The 20,436-nt window shown below is 38.6% G+C and overlaps 1 protein-coding gene across 5 annotated transcripts in view; it reads right to left on the reverse strand.

Annotated features, from left to right (window-relative positions):
* KIAA0586 (KIAA0586 ortholog) overlaps positions 1-20,436 on the reverse strand; it is a 132,131-nt gene that overhangs the window by 63,900 nt on the left and 47,795 nt on the right. For all 5 annotated transcript variants that reach the window (XR_016038178.1, XM_055436633.2, XM_088839563.1 and 2 more), the window contains exons 21-22: positions 19,595-19,713; positions 9,744-9,943 (exon numbers count right to left, since the gene is read on the reverse strand). Coding sequence is in view for 4 of the 5 variants with exons in the window: in XM_055436633.2 (XP_055292608.2) it covers positions 9,744-9,943; positions 19,595-19,713 (319 nt within the window). In the remaining variant the exon portion in view is untranslated. The remainder of the gene's footprint in view (positions 1-9,743; positions 9,944-19,594; positions 19,714-20,436) is intronic.

Consider the following 20,436-nt stretch of genomic DNA (forward strand, 5'->3'; position numbering starts at 1 on the left):
GGGTTGCCATTTCCTTCTCCAATGCATGAAAGTGAAAAGTGAAAGTGAAGTCACTCAGTTGTGTCTGACTCTTTGTGACCCCATGGACTACAGCCTACCAGGCTCCTCCGCCCATCGGCTTTTCTAGGCAAGAGTACTGGAGTGGGGTGCCAGTGCCTGCTCCGATACACAAGCTAGGTAAGCCAAATAACAGAAAGAAAGCATTTTAACTAATTAACACGATGTCAAAAATCACCCTTTTAGTACAAAAGAACAGAGCTTATGAAAAGCAATGGAAGGATAAGAAGTAGGGGGAAATGAAATGAAGACAATGTAGAGATGAAAAGTATTAGAAAAGCAAAAACTTTAAAATCAATTTGTTAAATAGGTAATTCAAATAATTCAAAATCCAAAAAGATGATAGTGAAAATTAAGTCTCCTTTCCTAACCATGTCCTATCTAACTAGTTTCCATCCACAGAATTACCAGATACAATCTTGTCATTTTTTAATATCTAGAATTTTTTAAATTTTAATATAATTTTTATAGGTCACAGTAGGTTTTCAGTTATTACAAAATATTGGCTATAGTCCCACTTTAAAAAATTTAATTAAAATGTAGGTGATTTAAAATGTTGTGTTAGTTTCAGGTGTACAGAAGAGTGATTCAGATTTTTCTTGCATTATAAAAAAACTTTTTCAGATTCTTTTCTATTATAGGTTATTGCAAGATACTGAATACAGCTCTTCATGCTATACAATAGGTCCTTGTTTATCTATTTTATATATAGCAGCTTGTATCTGCTAATCTGAAACTCCTAATTTACCCTTCTCTACCTTTCCTCTTTGGTAACCATAAGTTTGTTTTCTATATTTCTAAGTCCTCTGTGTATAAGTTCACTTAAATCATCTTTTTAGATTCCACATGTAAATCAGTTCAGTTCAGTAGCTCAGTCGTGTCCGACTCTTTGTGACCCCATGAATCACAGCATGCCAGGCCTCCCTGTCCATCACCAACTCCCGGAGTTCACTCAAACTCATGTCCATCGAGTCGGTTATGCCATCCAGCCATCTCATTCCATATAAATCATATCACAGGATATGTCTTTCTCCTTCTGACTTACTTTACTCAGTATGATAATCTCTAGGTCCACCCATGTTGCTGGAAATAGCAACTTTGTTCTTTCTTATGCCTGAATGCCTAAATAGTATTCCATTGTACATATAAATCACATGTTTATCCATTCATCTGTTGATGGACACTTAGGTTGTTCCCATAGCTTGGCAATTATAAATAATACTACTGTGAATACTGGGGTGTATGTATCTTTTCAAATTAATGGTTTTGGTTTTCTTGAATATATACCCAAAAGTGAAACTGCTGGGCCATATGGTGGTTCCATTTTTAGCTTTTACAGACTTAAGTCATTTCATGTACTTGTTGTTTAGTTGCTCACTCATGTCTGACTCTGACCCCATGAACTGGGCTCCACCAGGCTCCTCATTCCATGGGATTTTCTGGGCAAGATTACTGAAGTGGCTTGCCGTTTTCTTCTCCAGGGGATCTTTCCAACCCAGGGATAGAACCTGTGTCTCGACATCTCCTGTACTGCAGGCAGATTCTTTACCATTGAGCCACCAAGGAAGCCCAAGTCATTTAATATACGTACATATGGAATATTTTTCCTTTTCTCCTTTGCTTTTCGCTTCTCTTCTTTTTGCACATATTTGTAAGGCCTCCTCAGACAGCCATTTTGCTTTTTTGCATTTCTTTTCCATGGGGATGGTCTTGGTCCCTGTCTCCTATACAATGTCACGAACCTCCGTCCAGAGTTCATCAGGCACTCTATCAGATCTAGTCCCTTAAATTTATTTCTCACTTCCACTGTATAATCATAAGGGATTTGATTTAGGTCAGACCTGAATGGTTTAGTGGTTTTCCCTACTTTCTTCAATTTCAGTCTGAATTTGGCAATAAGGAGTACATGATCTGAGCCAGTCAGCTCCTGGTCTTGTTTTTGCTAACTGTATACAGCTTCTCCATCTTTGGCTGCAAAGAATATAATCAACCTGATTTCGGTGTTGACCATCTGGTGATGTCCATGTGTAGAGTGTTCTCTTGTGTTGTTGGAAGAGCATGTTTGCTATGACCAGTGTGTTCTCTTGGCAAAACTCTATCAGCCTTTGCCCTGCTTCATTCCGTACTCCAAGGCCAAATTTGCCTGTTACTCCAGGTGTTTCCTGACTTCCTACTTTTGCATTCCAGTCCCCTATAATGAAAAGGACATCTTTTTTGGGTGTTAGTTCTAAAAGGTCTTGTACGTCTTCATAGAACCGTTCAATGTCAGCTTCTTCGGTATTACAGGTCGGGGCACAGGCTTAGATTACTGTGATACTGAATGGTTTGCCTTGGAAATGAACAGAGATCATTCTGTCATTTTTGAGATTGCATCCAAGTACTGCATTTCACACTCTTTTGTTGACCATGATGGCTACTCCGTTTCTTCTAAAGGATCCCTGCCCACAGTAGTAGATCATCTGAGTTAAATTCACCCATTCCAGTCCAGTTTAGTTCACTGATTCCTAGAATGTCGACGTTCACTCTTACCATATCCTGTTTGACCACTTTCAATTTGCCTTGATTCAAGGACCTAACATTCCAGGTTCCTATGCAATATTGCTCTTTACCGCATCGGACCTTGCTTCTATCAACAGTCACATCCACAAATGGGTATTGTTTTTAGGACAGCAAGGAGAGATAAGAAAGCCTCCTCAGCAATCAGTGCAAAGAAATAGAGGAAAACAACAGAATGGGAAAGACTAGAGATCTCTTCAAAAAAATTAGAGATATCAAGGGAACATTTCATGCAAAGATGGGCTCGATAAAGGACAGAAATGGTATGGACCTAACAGAAGCAGAAGATATTAAGAAGAGGTGGCAAGAATACACAGAAGAACTGTACAAAAAAGATCTTCACAACCCAGATAATCACGATGGTGTGATCACTCACCTAGAGCCAGACATCCTGGAATGTGAAGTCAAGTGGGCCTTAGAAAGCATCACTACGAACAAAGCTAGTGGAGGTGATGGAATTCCAGTTGACCTATTTCAAATCCTGAAAGATGATGCTGTGAAAGTGCTGCACTCAATATGCCAGCAAATTTGGAAAACTCAGCAGTGGCCACAGGACTGGAAAAGGTCAGTCTTCATTCCAATCCCAAAGAAAGGCAATGCCAAAGAATGCTCAAACTACTGCACAACTGCACTTATCTCACACGCTAGTAAGGTTATGCTCAATATTCTCCAAGCCAGGCTTCAGCAAAACACTTCCAGATGTTCAAGCTGGTTTTAGAAAAGGCAGAGGAACCAGAGATCAAATTGCCAACATCCGCTGGATCATGGAAAAAGCAAGAGAGTTCCAGAAAAACATCTATTTCTGTTTCATTGACTATGCCAAAGCCTTTGACTGTGTGGATCACAATAAACTGTGGAACATTCTGAAAGAGATGGGAATCCCAGACCACCTGATCTGCCTCTTGAGAAACCTTTATGCAGGTCAGGAAGCAACAGTTAGAACTGGACATGGAACAACAGACTGGTTCCAAATAGGAAAAGGAGTACATCAAGGTTGTATATTGTCACCCAGCTTATTTAACTTATATGCAGTGTACATCATGAGAAACACTGGGCTAGAAGAAGCACAAGCTGGAATCAAGATTGAGGGGAGAAATATCAATAACCTTAGATATGCAGATGACACCACCCTTATGGCAGAAAGTGAAGAGGAACTAAAGAGCCTTTTGATGAAAGTCAAAGAGGAGAGTGAAAAAGTTGGCTTAAAGCTCAACATTCAGAAGACTAAGATCATGGCATCTGGTCCCATCACTTCATGGGAAATAGATGGGAAACAGTGGAAACAGTGTCAGACTTTATTTTGGGGGGGCTCCAAAATCACTGCAGATGGTGATTGCAGCCATGAAATTAAAAGACGCTTACTCCTTGGAAGGAAAGTTATGACCAACCTAGATAGCATATTAAAAAGCAGAGACATTATTTGACAACAAAGGTCCATCTAGTCAAGGCTATGGTTTTTCCCGTGGTCATGTATGGATGTGAGAGTTGGACTGTGAAGAAAGCTGAGCACCGAAAAATTGATGCTTTTGAACTGTGGTGTTGGAGAAGACTCCTGAGAGACCTTGGACTGCAAGGAGATCCAACCAGCTCATCCTAAAGGAGATCAATCCTGGGTGTTCATTGGAAGGACTGATTATGAGGCTGAAACTCCAATACTTTGGCCACCTCATGCGAAGAGCTGACTCACTGGAAAAGACCCTGATACTGGGAGGGATTGTGGGCGGGAGGAGAAGGGGACGACAGAGGATGAGATGGCTGGTTGGCATCACCGACTCGATGCACAAGAGTTTGGGTGAACTCTGGGAGTTGGTGATGGGCAGGGAGACCTGGCATGCTGCGATTCATGGGGTCGCAAAGAGCTGGACACAACTGAGCGACTAAACTGAACTGAACTATGTCATGAGAGTTAACAACCAGAACACAGAAAGCCTTGTGGTGGGGAATTTTGGGGAAGCATAGAGTCAGACACGACTGAGGGACTGAACTGACTGACTGACTCTCTGAGTGACTGACAGATGGAATAAATTCTCAGAGGTGGGTCTGTTTGAGTAATGGGTTAACAGAATTTTTAATTTGAATACATACTGCCAAATTTCCTTTTAAATAGCGTCATTTTACACTAACACCAGATGGTATGAGATTTTATGCTTCCCAAAGGTTTGCTGAACAGTGGCATTAATCAGACTTGAGTTTTTCCAATCTGATTCATAAAAATGAAATTTCAATGATTTATGATTTTTTTTTTACTATCAGTGTGACTAACCACCTTTTGCTATGAATGTGGGTCATTTGTATTTCCTTTTGCTTTGTGAACTGTCTAGACATGTCTTTTCCCTGTTTTTCTATTTGTCTTTTCTCTTTCTAAAACATACTTTTATAGTGGGGTGATTGGTCTTCATTCTGTATTTTGAGTTACAAACTGATATATAATTTAAAAATCATGAAGCATATTAAAAGTTCTATCACATTTGGAATTCCTTGGCTGTCCAGTGGTTAGAACTTGGTGCTTTCAACGCTGGGGCCCGGATTTGATTTCTGGTTGAGGAACTAAGATCCCACAAGCCACGTGATGCAGAAAAAAGGAAAAAAATCCATAGCATTCCTTAACATTTTACATATTCTTAGCTTTGTTTTTTTAAGTGAAAGAAATACACTATATGTTTTATTCTTCTTAACTGCATAAGCCAATAGCATAAGAGTGCTGTTTTCAAATATAACGCTACTGACTCATCATCATGAGAAATTTAAAGATATTCTACTAGTCTTGGTAATGGGTAATAATGATCATAATGATAAACAATTAGTTATTGAGTATTTACCAAGTTCCAGGCACTAGGTTAGTTCTTTCTAGATCATTTCATTGAATCTTTCACAAAAATCTTGTATTATGGCTCAACAAGATACAGTATCATAAAGATGTCAATTCTTCCCAAATTAAACCAACCAAAACTGAATTAATTCTTGCAAAAATCCCAACAAAATATTTTACAGTACTTGAAAACTAATTTAAAATATTTATCAAAGATTAAAAGGCAAAAGAAGTCATGACAATTCTTAAGATAAGAAACAATATGCCAATGGGAGAAGAGAACTTGGCCTCTTTAATATTCAGAAAGCAGATTTTGGTAAAGCTGTTTAAACTCTAAAATTTTATCTCTAGTATAAAGCAGATCTCAAAACTAAAGTAACAGAACTGAGGGTTCAAATTCAGATCTTCCCAGCTCCAAAGTTCATGCTCTTAACAATTACATATATTTCCTACTTATACTGATTATTCTGTTTTTTCATTAAATTACCCTCGCAAAAATATATGCAATATATGGACAGAAGACAAAATTAACTAGTATAGACAAAATCATAACATCTGTACTACATATATTACTGATGAGTTAATAAATAAAGCACAAAACAAAACTATGTATCAAATCTCTGGCAAACTAATAACACTATACCAATTACCTGACATGAATTTCCATAAATATCAAACATATAACTTTATGTTTATACTTTAAATGAGTCAGTTTAAATGTTTCACTAATATAAAATGATGTCTTTACTATCGACAGGATCAGAATTGACTATGAAGTTTTAAAGAGTTGGTAATACAGAGTATTACTTTGCCAACCAAGGTCCGTCTAGTCAAGGCTATGGTTTTTCCCGTGGTCATGTATGGATGTGAGAGTTGGACTGTGAAGAAAGCCAAGCGCCGAAGAATTGATGCTTTTGAACTGTGGTGTCGGAGAAGACTCTTGAGAGTCCCTTGGACTGCAAGGAGATCCACCCAGTCCATTCTAAAGGAGATCAATCCTGGGTGTTCATTGGAAGGACTGATGCTAAAGCTGAAACTGCAATACTTTGGCCACCTCATGCGACGAGTTGACTCACTGGAAAAGACTCTGATGCTGGGAAAGGTTGGGGGAGGGAGGAGACGGGGACTACAGAGAATGAGATGGCTGGATGGCATCACCGACTCTGTGGACATGAGTTTGAATGAATTCCGGGAGTTGGTGATGGACAGGGAAGCCTGGCGTGCTGTGATTCATGGGGTCGCGGAGAGTCGGACACGACTGAGCGACTGAATTGAACTGAATACAGAGTATATTCTGGTTTTGCATAATTTCTTCTTTTTTTTGGTTTTAAAAAAATTTTTATACAATTCTTAAAGGTTACAGTCCATTTACAGTTACTACAAAATACTGGCTATATTCCCTGTGTTATACAATACATCCTTGTATTATTTTTTAAATTTTTTAATTAAAGGATTATTTTACAATATTGTGATGGTTCCTGCCATACATTAATATGAGTTGGCCACAGGTATACATATTTCCCCTCCCTCTTGAACCTCCCTCCCCTCTCCTTCCCTGTCCCACCCTTGTAGGATGTCACAAAGCACCAGCTTTGAGTGCCTTGGTAATACAGCAAATTCCCACTGGCTATCTATTTTACATATGATAATGTACAATGCATCCTTGAGCCTATCTTAAACCCAATAGTTTGCAACTCCCACTCTCCTACCTGGATACTTCCTCTCCTCCCTGCCCACTGGGAGTGGTTTTGTATAATTCCAACTTGCTACAATAGATTAGTTAGTTAGTTAGTTCAGTCGCTCAGTCGTGTCTGACTCTCTGTGACCCCATGAATCACAGCACACCAGGCCTCCCTGTCCATCACCAACTCCCGGAGTTCACTCAAACTCATGTCCACAGAGTCGGTGATGCCATCCAGCCATCTCATTCTCGGTCGTCCCCTTCTCCTCCCGCCCCCAACCTTTCCCAGCATGAGTCTTTTCCAGTGAGTCAGCTCGTCGCATGAGGTGGCCAAAGTATTGCAGTTTCAGCTTCAGCATCAGTCCTTCCAATGAACACCCAGGATTGATCTCCTCTAGAATGGACTGGTTGGATCTCCTTGCAGTCCAAGGGACTCTCAAGAGTCTTCTCCTACACCACAGTTCAAAAGCATCAATTCTTCGGCGCTCAGCTTTCTTCACAGTCCAACTCTCACATCCATACATGACCACGGGAAAAACCATAGCCTTGACTAGATGGACCTTTGTTGGCAAAGTAATGTCTCTGCTTTTTAATATATTATCAAGGTTGGTCATAACTTTCCTTCCAAGGAGTAAGCGTCTTTTTAATTTCATGGCTGCAATCAGCATCTGCAGTGATTTTGGAGCCCAAAAAAATAAAGTCTGACACTGTTTCCACTGTTTTTCCATCTATTTCCCATGAAGTGATGGGACCAGATGTCATGATCTTTGTTTTCTGAATGTTGAGCTTCATGCCAACCTTTTCACTCTCCTCTTTCACTTTCATCAAGAGGCTTGAGTTCCTCTTCACTTTCTGCCATAAGGGTAGTGTCATCTGCATATCTGAGATTATTGATATTTCTCCCAGCAATCTTGATTTCCAGCTTGTGCTTATTCCAGCCCAGCGTTCCTCATGATGTACTCTGCATATAAGTTAAATAAGCAAGGTGACGATATACAGCCTTGACGCACTCCTTTTCCTATTTGGAACCAGTCTGTTGTTCCATGTCCAGTTCTGACTGTTGCTTCCTGACCTGCATACAGGTTTCTCAAGAGGCAGGTCAGGTGGTCTGGGATTCCCATCTCTTTCAGAATGTTCCACAGTTTATTGTGATCCACACAGTCAAAGGCTTTGGCATAGTCAATGAAGCAGAAATAGATGCTCTTCTGGAACTCTCTTGCTTCCTCCATGATCCAGCGGATGTTGACAATTTGATCTCTGGTTCCTCTGCCTTTTCTAAAACCTGCTTGAACATCTGGGAGTTCACGGTTCACATATTGCTGAAGCCTGGCTTGGAGAATTTTGAGCATGACTTTGCTAGCGTGTGAGATGAGTGCAACTGTGCGGTAGTTTGAGCATTCTTTGGCATTGCCTTTCTTTGGGATTGGAACGAAGACTGACCTTTTCCAGTCCTGTGGCCACTGCTGAGTTTTTTAAATTTGCTGGCATATTGAGTGCAGCACTTTCACAGCATCATCTTTCAGGATTTGAAATAGGTCAACTGGAATTCCATCACCTCCACTAGCTTTGTTCGTAGTGATGTTTTCTAAGGCCCACTTGACTTCACATTCCAAGATGTCTGGCTCTAGGTCAGTGATCACGTTATCGTGACTATCTTGGTCGTGAAGATCTTTATTGTACAGTTCTTCTGTGTATTCTTGCCACCTCTTCTTAATATCTTCTGCTTCTGTTAGGTCCATACCATTTCTGTCCTTTATCGAGCCCATCTTTGCATGAAATGTGTGATTAGAAACTATTTAACATAGAAATGTTGATTAAACAATAACAGAAATGCTTAAAATATATTTTCTTTTAAAGATTAAAAATATCAGTTTATGTAAGAACCAAAAGCAATGCATGTGATTGTTAGCTATATCTTGAATTTAAAAAGAAAAAAGTTGTAAGTATACTTTTGGAACAACTGGAGGAATTCAAATATGGACTCTAACTGGGGGGCATAATAATGGTATTTTGGATATGTAATAAAGAATCTTATTCTTAGGACATACTGCTGATGCTTTTAGAAGTAAAGTATCATGACATCTACAACTGTCAAATGACTTTTAAAGAATATATAGGGACATCCTTCGTGGTTAAGAATTCACCTTCCAAGGGGATGAACGTTCAATACTTGGTCAAGGACCTAAGATCCCACATGCTGCGGGGCAACTAAGCCTGTGCACCACAACTGGAGAGCCGGCACACCACAACTGCTGAGTCTATGGGCTCTAGAGCCCGTGCTCCACAACAAGAGAAGTGTACGTGTTACAATGAAGACCCAATGCAGCCAAAGGGAAAAAAAAAAACAGAATATCTAATACACAGCATACAAAGACAAAGAAAAGGTGTCAAAATGTTATCAATTGGTAAATGTAGATAAAGCATACACAGGTGTTCACTGTATTATACTTTCTAAGATTTTAGAGTTTTTAAAATAAAGTACAAGGGTAATTTTTATTGTTAATCATAGCTACAATAAACCAATCTCCACCACAAACTATGATCTTATGACCCAATTTAAAATCTGTCCATTTTACTGTTCTTTAACAAGGTATTAAAAATTGCCCAGGACTTCAAGTCATGAAAAAGAGTCACACCTACCGGCAAGTGTGTTTCACTTGTTGAAACATCCCCAGAAACACCTGTACCAACAGGACCTGGTTTCTTTGCTTCTCTGTCACCTAGCATGACAGCAATGGTCTCAGCAAGAGCTTCATTCACAAAATGCCTGATCATGCCTGAATTCACAGGAACCCCAGCATCGACAAAAAGTTGGAGGGCACCACTGCTTGTTCCTTCCACTAAAAAATAGAAGAATTTTAGAATAAGTGTGAAAGAAACATGCTTGCATTCTAAGTCTTAATTCTTATAATTTTAGAGATGCGAACATATATGCATGAGAAGGTATAACGAGGAATTGAATGAAAATACAAAATCTACTTACTATGCAAGACAATAAGATGGAAACTCACATAATGAACATCATCTCTAAAGAAATCAAACAGGGGAAGAAAACATTCAAATGAAAACTTACTTATATGGCCTCTTCCCTACCACTACAAAATTTAGTGATTAAAAAGGATGTGCAGCCACTTTAAAGGTTTTTATCTGAAAAAAGTCTACATTTCCAAAAGAAAGGGATCAGGAAATCCTGTGATATATCCTGATAAACACAAGGACTATAGGGAGATATTTAGAGAAATGGCAGCTTCTTCATAAAAATGAAGACAAACCTTACTTCCTTCTAGTTTCAGATACATCCATTACTAACACTACAGATAATCCTCTTCAAACTTTTAAGAGTTCAGGGGCTTGATGTCAGCAGCTCTACAAGTATATTAATTTTCCAAATGGGTTGTAATTTTCACTTATATGAATATAGGATGTCAGTAAAACGTCCTAAAGAGACTTTATTAGGCTTAAAGTGACTGTATCTCTAAAGCTCTGTGTGGAAAACATGTAAACAGTGATCAATACAACTTGATGGAAATATGACCTCTCAAAGAGTACTCCTTAATTAGTACAACTATGGCAGTATTACTCAGAATTCCCTAAAAGGTAGGTACAGATATCTTGGGATCACTTATTGAGAGGTAAGTAATAACAATTTACTCTGGAGCTACCACAGCAAAGACTACCATAATCCTAAACCTAAATTCAAAAATATATGTCTCCTTTTTAGTTCCTGTAATTCACTGTTTCAACATGATAAAAAATCAGAATATCTCTGTTATAAAACCTAAAAGCCCTACTCAAGTATAGGAAAACAGAAGTGAACAGACATGCTTTTAAAGACAACAGAACAGAATCTAAATACCCTCTATATTAGACCATCTTTCCTTAAGGTGACAAAGCCTGAGTTCACTGAAACCACCACTTGACCCATGCGATGGACTGCGAAGAGGACCGTTACTAGCCCTGCTTTGTGTTAGCAGGAGAGACTGCTGGAGAATACAAACACTCCAAAATATGCCATCAAGACACTCTGCCCTAGCAATGAGGAAAAAGTATCTGGCAGTTTGGATAATATTCCTTATAAACTGGATGAATCTCTGGAGATACTTATTTGCTTTCCTGGGCTGGTCTCCTTGTCTTGGGATTGCTGAATACCATCTCCACAACTAGAATCTTGACCAAAAGCTATGGGAGTCCAACTGCCTGTTTCTCCAAGGCATATTTCATGGTGCTTTGCCATTTTTTTAGCTTCTAGTTCTTTTTTATTTCAGTTTCATTTTGACTGACATTTTCTATCTGCTGCTTTTTCAACAGATTCTGAAATATTCTTGGAGCAATTATTTGGATGAATTGACTTTGGTTTTCTTTCGGATTTGTCTTCCTAGATGTCTTCTTTCAAAAAAGTTTCTTCTAACATGACAAAATGATTTTATCACTAGGTGTCACTCAAGAGTTAGGCTCTAAGGGAACTGATCACTGGCTAGATCTGTCTCTCTCCTTTTGATTCCCTCTTTTCTCCTCCTGGTTACCTCTATCTCCTTCCTCTCTCTTCTCTTCTCTGTGTAACTCTGTGAACCTCTCTGAGTGTTCCAGACAGTGGAGAGCACACAGGGAAGTGACTATTAGCCAGATTCCTCTCTCCCCTTTTGATTCCCCCTCTTCTCCTTCTGGTCACCTCTATCTCCCTCCTCCCTCTGCTCTTCTCTATGTAACTCTGTGAACCTCTCTGGGTGTCCCTCACTGTGGAGAATCTTTTCACTACTAACCTAGATGGTTTATCATCAATACTGTATGAATGGAGAAGTCTTGAGGCTATTGTAAGAATAAGACTGAAAGCCAGAGGCAAGAGGCTTAAATCCAAAACTTGAGAACACCACAAAACTCCTGACTCCAGGGAACATTAATTGACAAGAGCTCATCAAAAAGCCTCCACACCTACACTGAAACGAACCTCCACCCGAGAGCCAACAAGTTTCACAGCAAGACATACCAAGCTAATTCTCCAACAAAGCAGGAACATAACCCTGCGCATTAAAATACAGGTGGCCAAAAGTCACACCAAACCCATAGACACCTCAAAACTCACTACTGGACACTTCATTGCACTCCAGAGAAGAGATCCAGCTCCAGCCACCAGAACACCAATGCAAGTTTCCCTAACCAGGAAACCTTGACAAGCCACTTGTCCAACCACATCCACAGGGAGGAACCTGCACAATAAAGAGGAACCACAAACTTCCAGCATAGAGAAAGGCCAATCTAATCAAGATGAAAAGGCAGAGAAATATTCAGTAGGTAAAGAAATACAATAAATGCCCACCAAATCAAACAAAAGAGGAGGAGATAGGGAGTCTACCCGAAAAAGAATTCAGAATAATGATAGTAAAATGATCCAAAATCTTGAAAACAAAATGGAGTTACAGATAAATAGTCTAGAGACAAGGAATGAGAAGATGCAAGAAAGGTTTAACAAGGACCTAGAAGAAATAAAAAAGAGTCAATCAATAATGAATAATGCAATAACTGAGAACAAAAAATCTGGAGGGAACCAACAGTAGAATAATTGAGGCAGAAGACAGGAGAAGTGAGGCAGAAGACAGAATGGTGGAAATAAATGAAGCAGAGAGGAAAAAAGAATTAAAAGAAATGAGGAAAACCTCAGAGACCTCTGGGATAATATTAAACACCTCAGCATTCAAATCAGAGGAGTCCCAGAAGAAGAAGACAAAAAGAAAGGTCATGAGAAAATACTTGAGGAGGTAATAGTTGAAAACTTCCCTAAAACAGGGAATGAAATAGCCACCCAAGTCCAAGAAACCCAGAGTCCCAAAGAGGATAAATCCAAGGCGAAACACCCCAAGACACATATTAATTAAATTAACGAAGATCAAACACAAAGAACAAATATTAAAAGCAGCAAGGGAAAAACAACAAATAACACACAAGGGGATTCCCATAAGGATAACAGCTGATCTTTCAATAGAAACTCTTCAGGCCAAAAGGGAATGGCAGGACATACTTATAAAGTGATGAAAGAGAAAAACTTACAATCCAGATTACTGTACTCAGCAAGGATCTCATTCAAATATGAAGGAGAAATCAAAAGCTTTCAGTTCAGTTCAGTTCAGTCGCTCAGTCGTGTCTGACTCTTTGCGACCCCATGAATCACAGCACGCTAGGCCTCCCTGTCCATCCCCAATTACAGACAAGCAAAAGCTCAGAGAATTCAGCACCACCAAACCACCTCTTTAACAAATGCTAAAGGATCTTCTCTAGACAGGAAACAGAAAAAGTTCATAAATTTGAACCCCTAAAAACAAAGTAAATGGCAATGGGATCACACTTATCAATAATTACCTTAAATGCAAATGGGCTGAAGGTCCCAACCAAAAGACAAAGACTGGCTGAATGGACACAAAAACAAGACCCCATATATGCTCTCTACAACAGACCCACCTCAAAACAAGGGACACATACCGACCGAAAGTGAAGGGCTGAAAAAAGATATTTCACGCAAATGGAGACCAAAAGGAAGCAGGAGTAGCAATACTCATATCAGATAAAATAGACTTTGAAATAAAGGCCGTGAAAAGAGACAAAGAAGGACATTACATAATGATCAAAGACTCAATCCAATTATAAATATATATGCACCCAACATAGGGGCACTGCAATATGTAAGGCAAATGCTAACAAATATGAAAGGGGAAATTAACAGTAACACAATAATAGTGGGAGACTTTAATACCCCACTCACACCGATGGATAGATCAACTAGACAGAAAATTAGCAAGGAAACACAAACTTTAAATGATACAATGGACCAGTTAGACCGAATTTATATCTATAGGACATTTCACCCCAAAACAATGAATTTTGCCTTTTTCTCAAGTGCACACGGAATCTTCTCCAGGATAGGTCACATTCTGGGCCATAAATCTAGCCTTGGTAAATTTTTAAAAAACTGAAATCATTTCAAGTGTCTTTTCTAATCACAATGAGAAAAGATTAGATGTCAACTACAGGAAAAAAAACTATTAAAAATACAAACATATGGAGGCTAAACAACATGCTTCTGAATGACCACTAAATCACAGAAGAAATTTTTAAAAATCAAAATATGCACAGAAACAAATGAAAATGAAAACACAACAACCCAAAACTTATGGGATTCAGTAAAAGCAGTGCTAAGGGGAAGGTTCATAGCAATACAAGCTTACTTCAAGAAACAAGAGAAAAATCAAATAAATAACCTAACTCTACACCTAAAGCAACTAGAAAAAGAAGAAATTAAGAACCCCAGGGTTAGTAGAAGGAAAGAAATCATAAAAATTAGAGCAGAAATAAATGAAAAAGAAACAAAGGAGACCATAGCAAAAATCAACAAAGCTAAAAGCTGGTTCTTTGAGAAGATAGATAAAATAGACAAACCATTAGCCAGCCTCATCAAAAAAAAAAAAAGGGAGAAGAATCAAATCAACAAAATTATAAATGAAAATGGAGAAATCACAACAGACAACACAGAAATACAAAGGATCATAATAGACTACTATCAGCAACTATATGCCAATAAAATCAACAACTCGGAAGAAATGGACAAATTCTTAGAAAAGTATATCTTTTCAAAACAGAATCAGGAAGAAACAGAATATTTTAACAGACCCATCATAAGCACGGAAATCGAAACTGTATAATTAGAAATCTTCCAGCAAACAAAAGCAAAGGACCAGACGGCTACACAGCTGAATTCTACCAAAAATTTGGAGAAGAGCTAACATCTATCCTACTCAAACTCTTCCAGAAAATTGCAGAGGAAGGTAAACTTCAAACTCATTCTATGAGGCCACCATCACCCCAATACCAAAACCAGACGAAGATGCCACAAAAAAAGAAAACTACAGGCCAGTATCACTTGTGAACATAGATGCAAAAATCCTTAACAAAATTCTAGCAAACAGAATCCAACAACATATTAAAAAGATCATACATCATGACCAAGTGGGCTTTATCCCAGGGATGCAAGAATTCTTCAATATCTGCAAATCAATCAATGTGATACACCACATAAACAAATTGAAAGATAAAAACCATATTATTATCTCAATAGATGCAGAGAAAGCCTTTGACAAAATTAAACATCCACTTATCATAAAAACCCTCCAGAAAGCAGACAGAGAAGGAACATACCTCAACATAATAAAAGCAATATATGATAAACCCACAGCAAACATTATCCTCAATGGTGAAAAATTGAAAGCATTTCCCTAAAGTCAGGAACAAGACAAGGGTGCCCACTCTCACCACTACTATTCAACATAGTTTTGGAAGTTTTGGCCACAGCAATCAGAGCAGAAAAAGAAATAAAAGGAATCCAGATTGGAAAATAAGAAATAAAACTCTCACTGTTTGCAGATGACATGATCCTCTACATAGAAAACCCTAAAGACTCCACCAGAAAATTACTAGAGCTAATCAATGAATATAGTAAAGTTGCAGGATATAAAATTAACACACAGAAATCCCTTGCATTCCTATACACTAACAACGAGAAAACAGAAAGAGAAATTAAGAAAACAATTCCATTCACCATAGCAACGAAAAGAATAAAATACTTAGGAATAAATCTACCTAAAGAAACAAAAGACTGATAAATCGAAAACTATAAAACACTGATGAAAGAAATCAAGGATGACAAAAATAGATGGAGAAATATACCATGTTCATAGATTGGAAGAATCAATATAGTGAAAATGAGTATATTATCCCAAGCAATCTATAGATTCAAAGCAATCCCTATCAAGCTACCAACAGTATTTTTCACAGAACTAGAACAAATAATTTCACAATTTGTATGGAAATATAAAAAACCTTGAATAGCCAAAGCAATCTTGAGAGAGAAGAATGGAACTGGAGGAATCAACCAGCCTGACTTCAGACTATACCACAAAGCCACAGTCATCAAGACAATATGGTACTGGCACAAAGACAGAAACATAGATCCATGGAACAAAATAGAAAGCCCAGAGACAAATCCACGCACCTGTGGTTCGATAAAGAACAGAAATGGTATGGACCTAACAGAAGCAGAAGATATTAAGAAGTGGCAAGAATACACAGAAGAACTGTACAAAATATATCTTCACGCCCAAGATAGTCACGATAATGTGATCACTGACCTAGAGCCAGACATCTTGGAATGTGAAGTCAAGTGGGCCTTAGAAAGCAACACTACGAACAAAGCTAGTGGAGATGATGGAATTTCAGTTGAGCTATTTCAAATCCTGAAAGATGATGCTGTGAAAGTGCTGCACTCAATATGCCAGCAAATTTGGAAAACTTAGCAGTGGCCACAGGACTGGAAAAGGTCAGTCTTCATTCCAATCCCAAAGAAAGGGAATGCCAAAGAATGCTCAAACTGTCACACAATTGCCCTTATCTCACACACTAGTAAAGTCGTGCTAAAAATTCTCCAAACCAGGCTTCAGCAATACGTGAACCGTGAACTTCCAGATGTTCAAGCTGGTTTTAGAAAAGTCAGAGGAACCAGAGATCAAATTGCCAACATGTGCTGGATCATGGAGAAAGCAAGAGGGTTCCAGAAAAACATCTATTTCTGCTTCATTGACTATGCCAAAGCCTTTGACTGTGTGGATCACAATAAACTGTGGAAAATTCTGAAAGAGAGGGAATACCAGACCACCTGACCTGCCTCTTGAGAAACCTGTATGCAGGTCAGGAAGCAACAGTTAGAACTGGACATGGAACAACAGACTGGTTCCAAATAGGAAAAGGAGTACGTTAAGGTTGTATATTGTCACCCTGCTTATTTAACTTATATGCAGAATACATCATGAAGAACGCTGGGCTGGAAGAAGCACAAGCTGGAATCAAGATTGCCGGGAGAAATATCAATAACCTCAGATATGCAGATGACACCACCCTTATGGCAGAAAGTGAAGAGGAACTCAAAAGCCTCTTGATGAAAGTGAAAGAGGAGAGTGAAAAACTTGGCTTGAAGCTCAACATTTAGAAAACTAAGATCATGGCATCTGGTCCCATCACTTCATGGGAAATAGATGGGGAAACAGTGGAAACAGTGTCAGGCTTTATTTTTTGGGGTTCCAAAATCACTGCAGATGCTGATTGCAGCCATGAAATTAAAAGACGCTTGCTCCTTGGATAGAAAGTTATGACCAACCTAGACAGCATAGTAAAAAGCAGAGACATTACTTTGCCAACAAAGGTCCGTCTAGTCAAGGCTATGGTTTTTCCCGTGGTCATGTATGGATGTGAGAGTTGCACTGTGAAGAAAGCTGAGCACCGAAAAATTGATGCTTTTGAACTGCGGTGTTGGAGAAGACTCTTGAGAGTCCCTTGGACTGCAAGGAGATCCAACCAATCCATTCCAAAGGAGATCAGCCCTGGGTGTTCATTGGAAGGACTGATTCTGAAGCTGAAGCTCCAATACTTTGGCCACCTCATGCGAAGAGCTGACTCACTGGAAAAGACTCTGATGCTGGGAGGGATTGGCGGCGGGAGGAGAAGGGGACAACAGAGAATGAGATGGCTGGATGGCATGACCAACTCGATGGACATAAGTCTGAGTGAACTCCGGGAGTTGGTGATGGACAGGAAGGCCTGGCGTGCTGTGATTCATGGGGTTGCAAAGAGTTGGACACGACTGAGCGACTGAACTGAACTGAACTGATGGACACCTTATCTTTGACAAAGGAGGAAAGAATATACAATGGAGATAATACATTCTCTTTAACATGTGCTGCTGGGGAAACTGATCAACCACTTGTAAAAGTATAAAACTAGAACATTTTCTAACACCATACACAAAAATAAACTCAAAATGGATAAAAGATCTAAATGTAAGACCAGAAACTATAAAACTCGTAGAGTAAAAAAGGCAAAACACTCTCTGACATAAATCATAGCAGGATCCTCTATGAACCACCTCCCAGAGTAATGGAAATAAAAGCAAAAATAAACAAATCAGACCTAATTAAACTTAAAAGCTTTTGAACAATGAAGGAAACTATAAGCAAGGTGAAAAGACAGCCTTCACAATGGGAGAAAATAATAGCAAATGAAGCAACTGACAAAGAATTAATCTCAAAAATATAGAAGCAACTCCTGCAGCTCGATTGCAAAAAAATAAACAACCCAATCAAAAAAGGGGCCAAAGAACTAAACAGACATTTCTCCAAAGAAGACATACAGATGGCTAACAAACACATGAAAAGATGCTCAACATCATTCATTATCAGAGAAATGCAAATCAAAACCACAGCCAGTAAAAATGGCTCCCATTAAAAAGTCTACAAACAATAAATGCTGGAGAGGGTGTGGAGAAAAGGGAACCCTCCTACACTATTGGTTGGAATGCAAACTAGTGTGGAGATTCCTTAAAAAACTGAAAATATAACTGCCATATGACCCAGTAATCCCAGTGTTGGGCATACACACTGAGGAAACCAGAACTGAAAGACACGTGTACCCCAATGTTCATTGCAGCACTGTTTACAATAGCCAGGACATGGAAGCAACCTAGATGTCCATTGGCAGACGAATGGATAAGAAAGCTGTGGTATATAAACACAATGGAATATTACTCAGCTATTAAAAAGAATGCATTTGAATCAGTTCTAATGAGGTGGATAAAATTGGAGCCTATTATACATAGTGAAGAAAGTCAGAAAGAAAACCACCAATATAGTATATTAATGCATATATTTGGAATTTAGAAAGATGGTAACAATGACCCTATATGCGAGACAGCTAAAGAGACACAGATATAAAGAACAGACTTTTGGACTCTGGGAGAAATCGAGGGTGGAATGACTTTAGAAAATAGCATTGAAACATGTATATTATCATATGTGAAATAGACTGCCAGTCCAGGTTCGATGCATGAGACAGGGTGCTCAGGGCTGGAGCACTGGGATGACCCTGAAGAATAGGATAGGGAGGGAGGTGGGAGGGGGGGTTCAGGATGGGGAACACATGTACACCCATGGCTGATTCATGTCAGTGTACGGCAAAAACCACTACAATACTGTAAAGTAATTAGCCTCCAATTAAAATAAATTAATTAATTTTTTAAAAAGTTAGGCTCTAAATGAGAAAAACACTTATTTATAAGTAATTTAAAAACTAGTGAGTGAGACAGATATACAAACCAATCATAATACAATTTGACAGTTACTATAACAAAGATACACATACACAAAGTGCTACAGGAAATAACAGAGATTTAGGGGGAAGGGGATAGAGCCTGGTAGAATAATCTGAATGCTACAGTGTGGAATAAGAAGGTAAGGGAGAAATAACTTCCTCTACAGAGAACTGAGAAGTCATACTGAAAAGAAGAGGACTTTTATCTTTTGTCAACTAAGGACTACGTGATTTCTAGAATATATAAATTTGCAATGACCTGAAGGTTTTGTCGTTTAATAACAAAAAAAGCTAAAAGATTCCACTTTACTTACCAATGTCAGAAGTCACTGGCTCACTCGCCTCACTAACTGAGACACTGATGTTAGCTGTGGCCTGCTGTTGGATTGGAATGAGCCCAGAGATCATTCTTGACATTATTTCTTGTTCTACCCTGAGGGAAAAAAGTTAAGGATTCCTAAATTTAGTTGAAATATATAAATGGTTAGAAATATCACCCTTAAAAATAACTGGTACCCACAGACACAAAAATTTACATGTGAAAGTAGTCATCCTGAAAGCTGAACTAAGAAAAGAAGAAAAAACTCAAAAATATCTCCCAGCAAAACACATCAAATCTCTGTGTGAAAGATAGTTTATCAAATTAAAATCTTTCTGATCAGTCTAATGAGAAGTTTAAAAGACCTCATAAATTCAAAATAAGGTTAGGTCAATGATTATCTGGCATATCATGCACCTAAAATGTTGGGTTCCTTACTCTGAAAGCACATATAAAACCCCAACAAGATCAAAGCTGGAAAAGAAGACCAGCTGCACTCTCTTCGAAGAAGTAAAAATATATACTGCAACACAGGTAGATTTTCCTCTAAAAAGGGAAAAAATTTATTTTCAAGGTCATTATTAGGAAGGGAAAGTAGGAGAGGAAAAGGAAAGGAAACACAATGGGAGACTGCTTCTGTATATTTCTTATATTTCTTCAGAGAAGCTAACAGGCTTCTTTATTATTATTATTGTTATACAAGTAACAGATGTCCATTGTACAAAAATCAGAGAAAACATAAAAGGTAAAAAAAAAAGCACAAGCTGGAATCAAGATTGCCAGGAGAAATATCAATAACCTCAGATATGCAGATGACACCACCCTTATGGCAGAAAG

This window comes from Moschus berezovskii, chromosome 9, assembly GCF_049115385.1.
Source record: "Moschus berezovskii isolate FMDL1 chromosome 9, NW_MosBer_1.0, whole genome shotgun sequence".
Lineage (NCBI taxonomy): Eukaryota > Metazoa > Chordata > Mammalia > Artiodactyla > Moschidae > Moschus > Moschus berezovskii.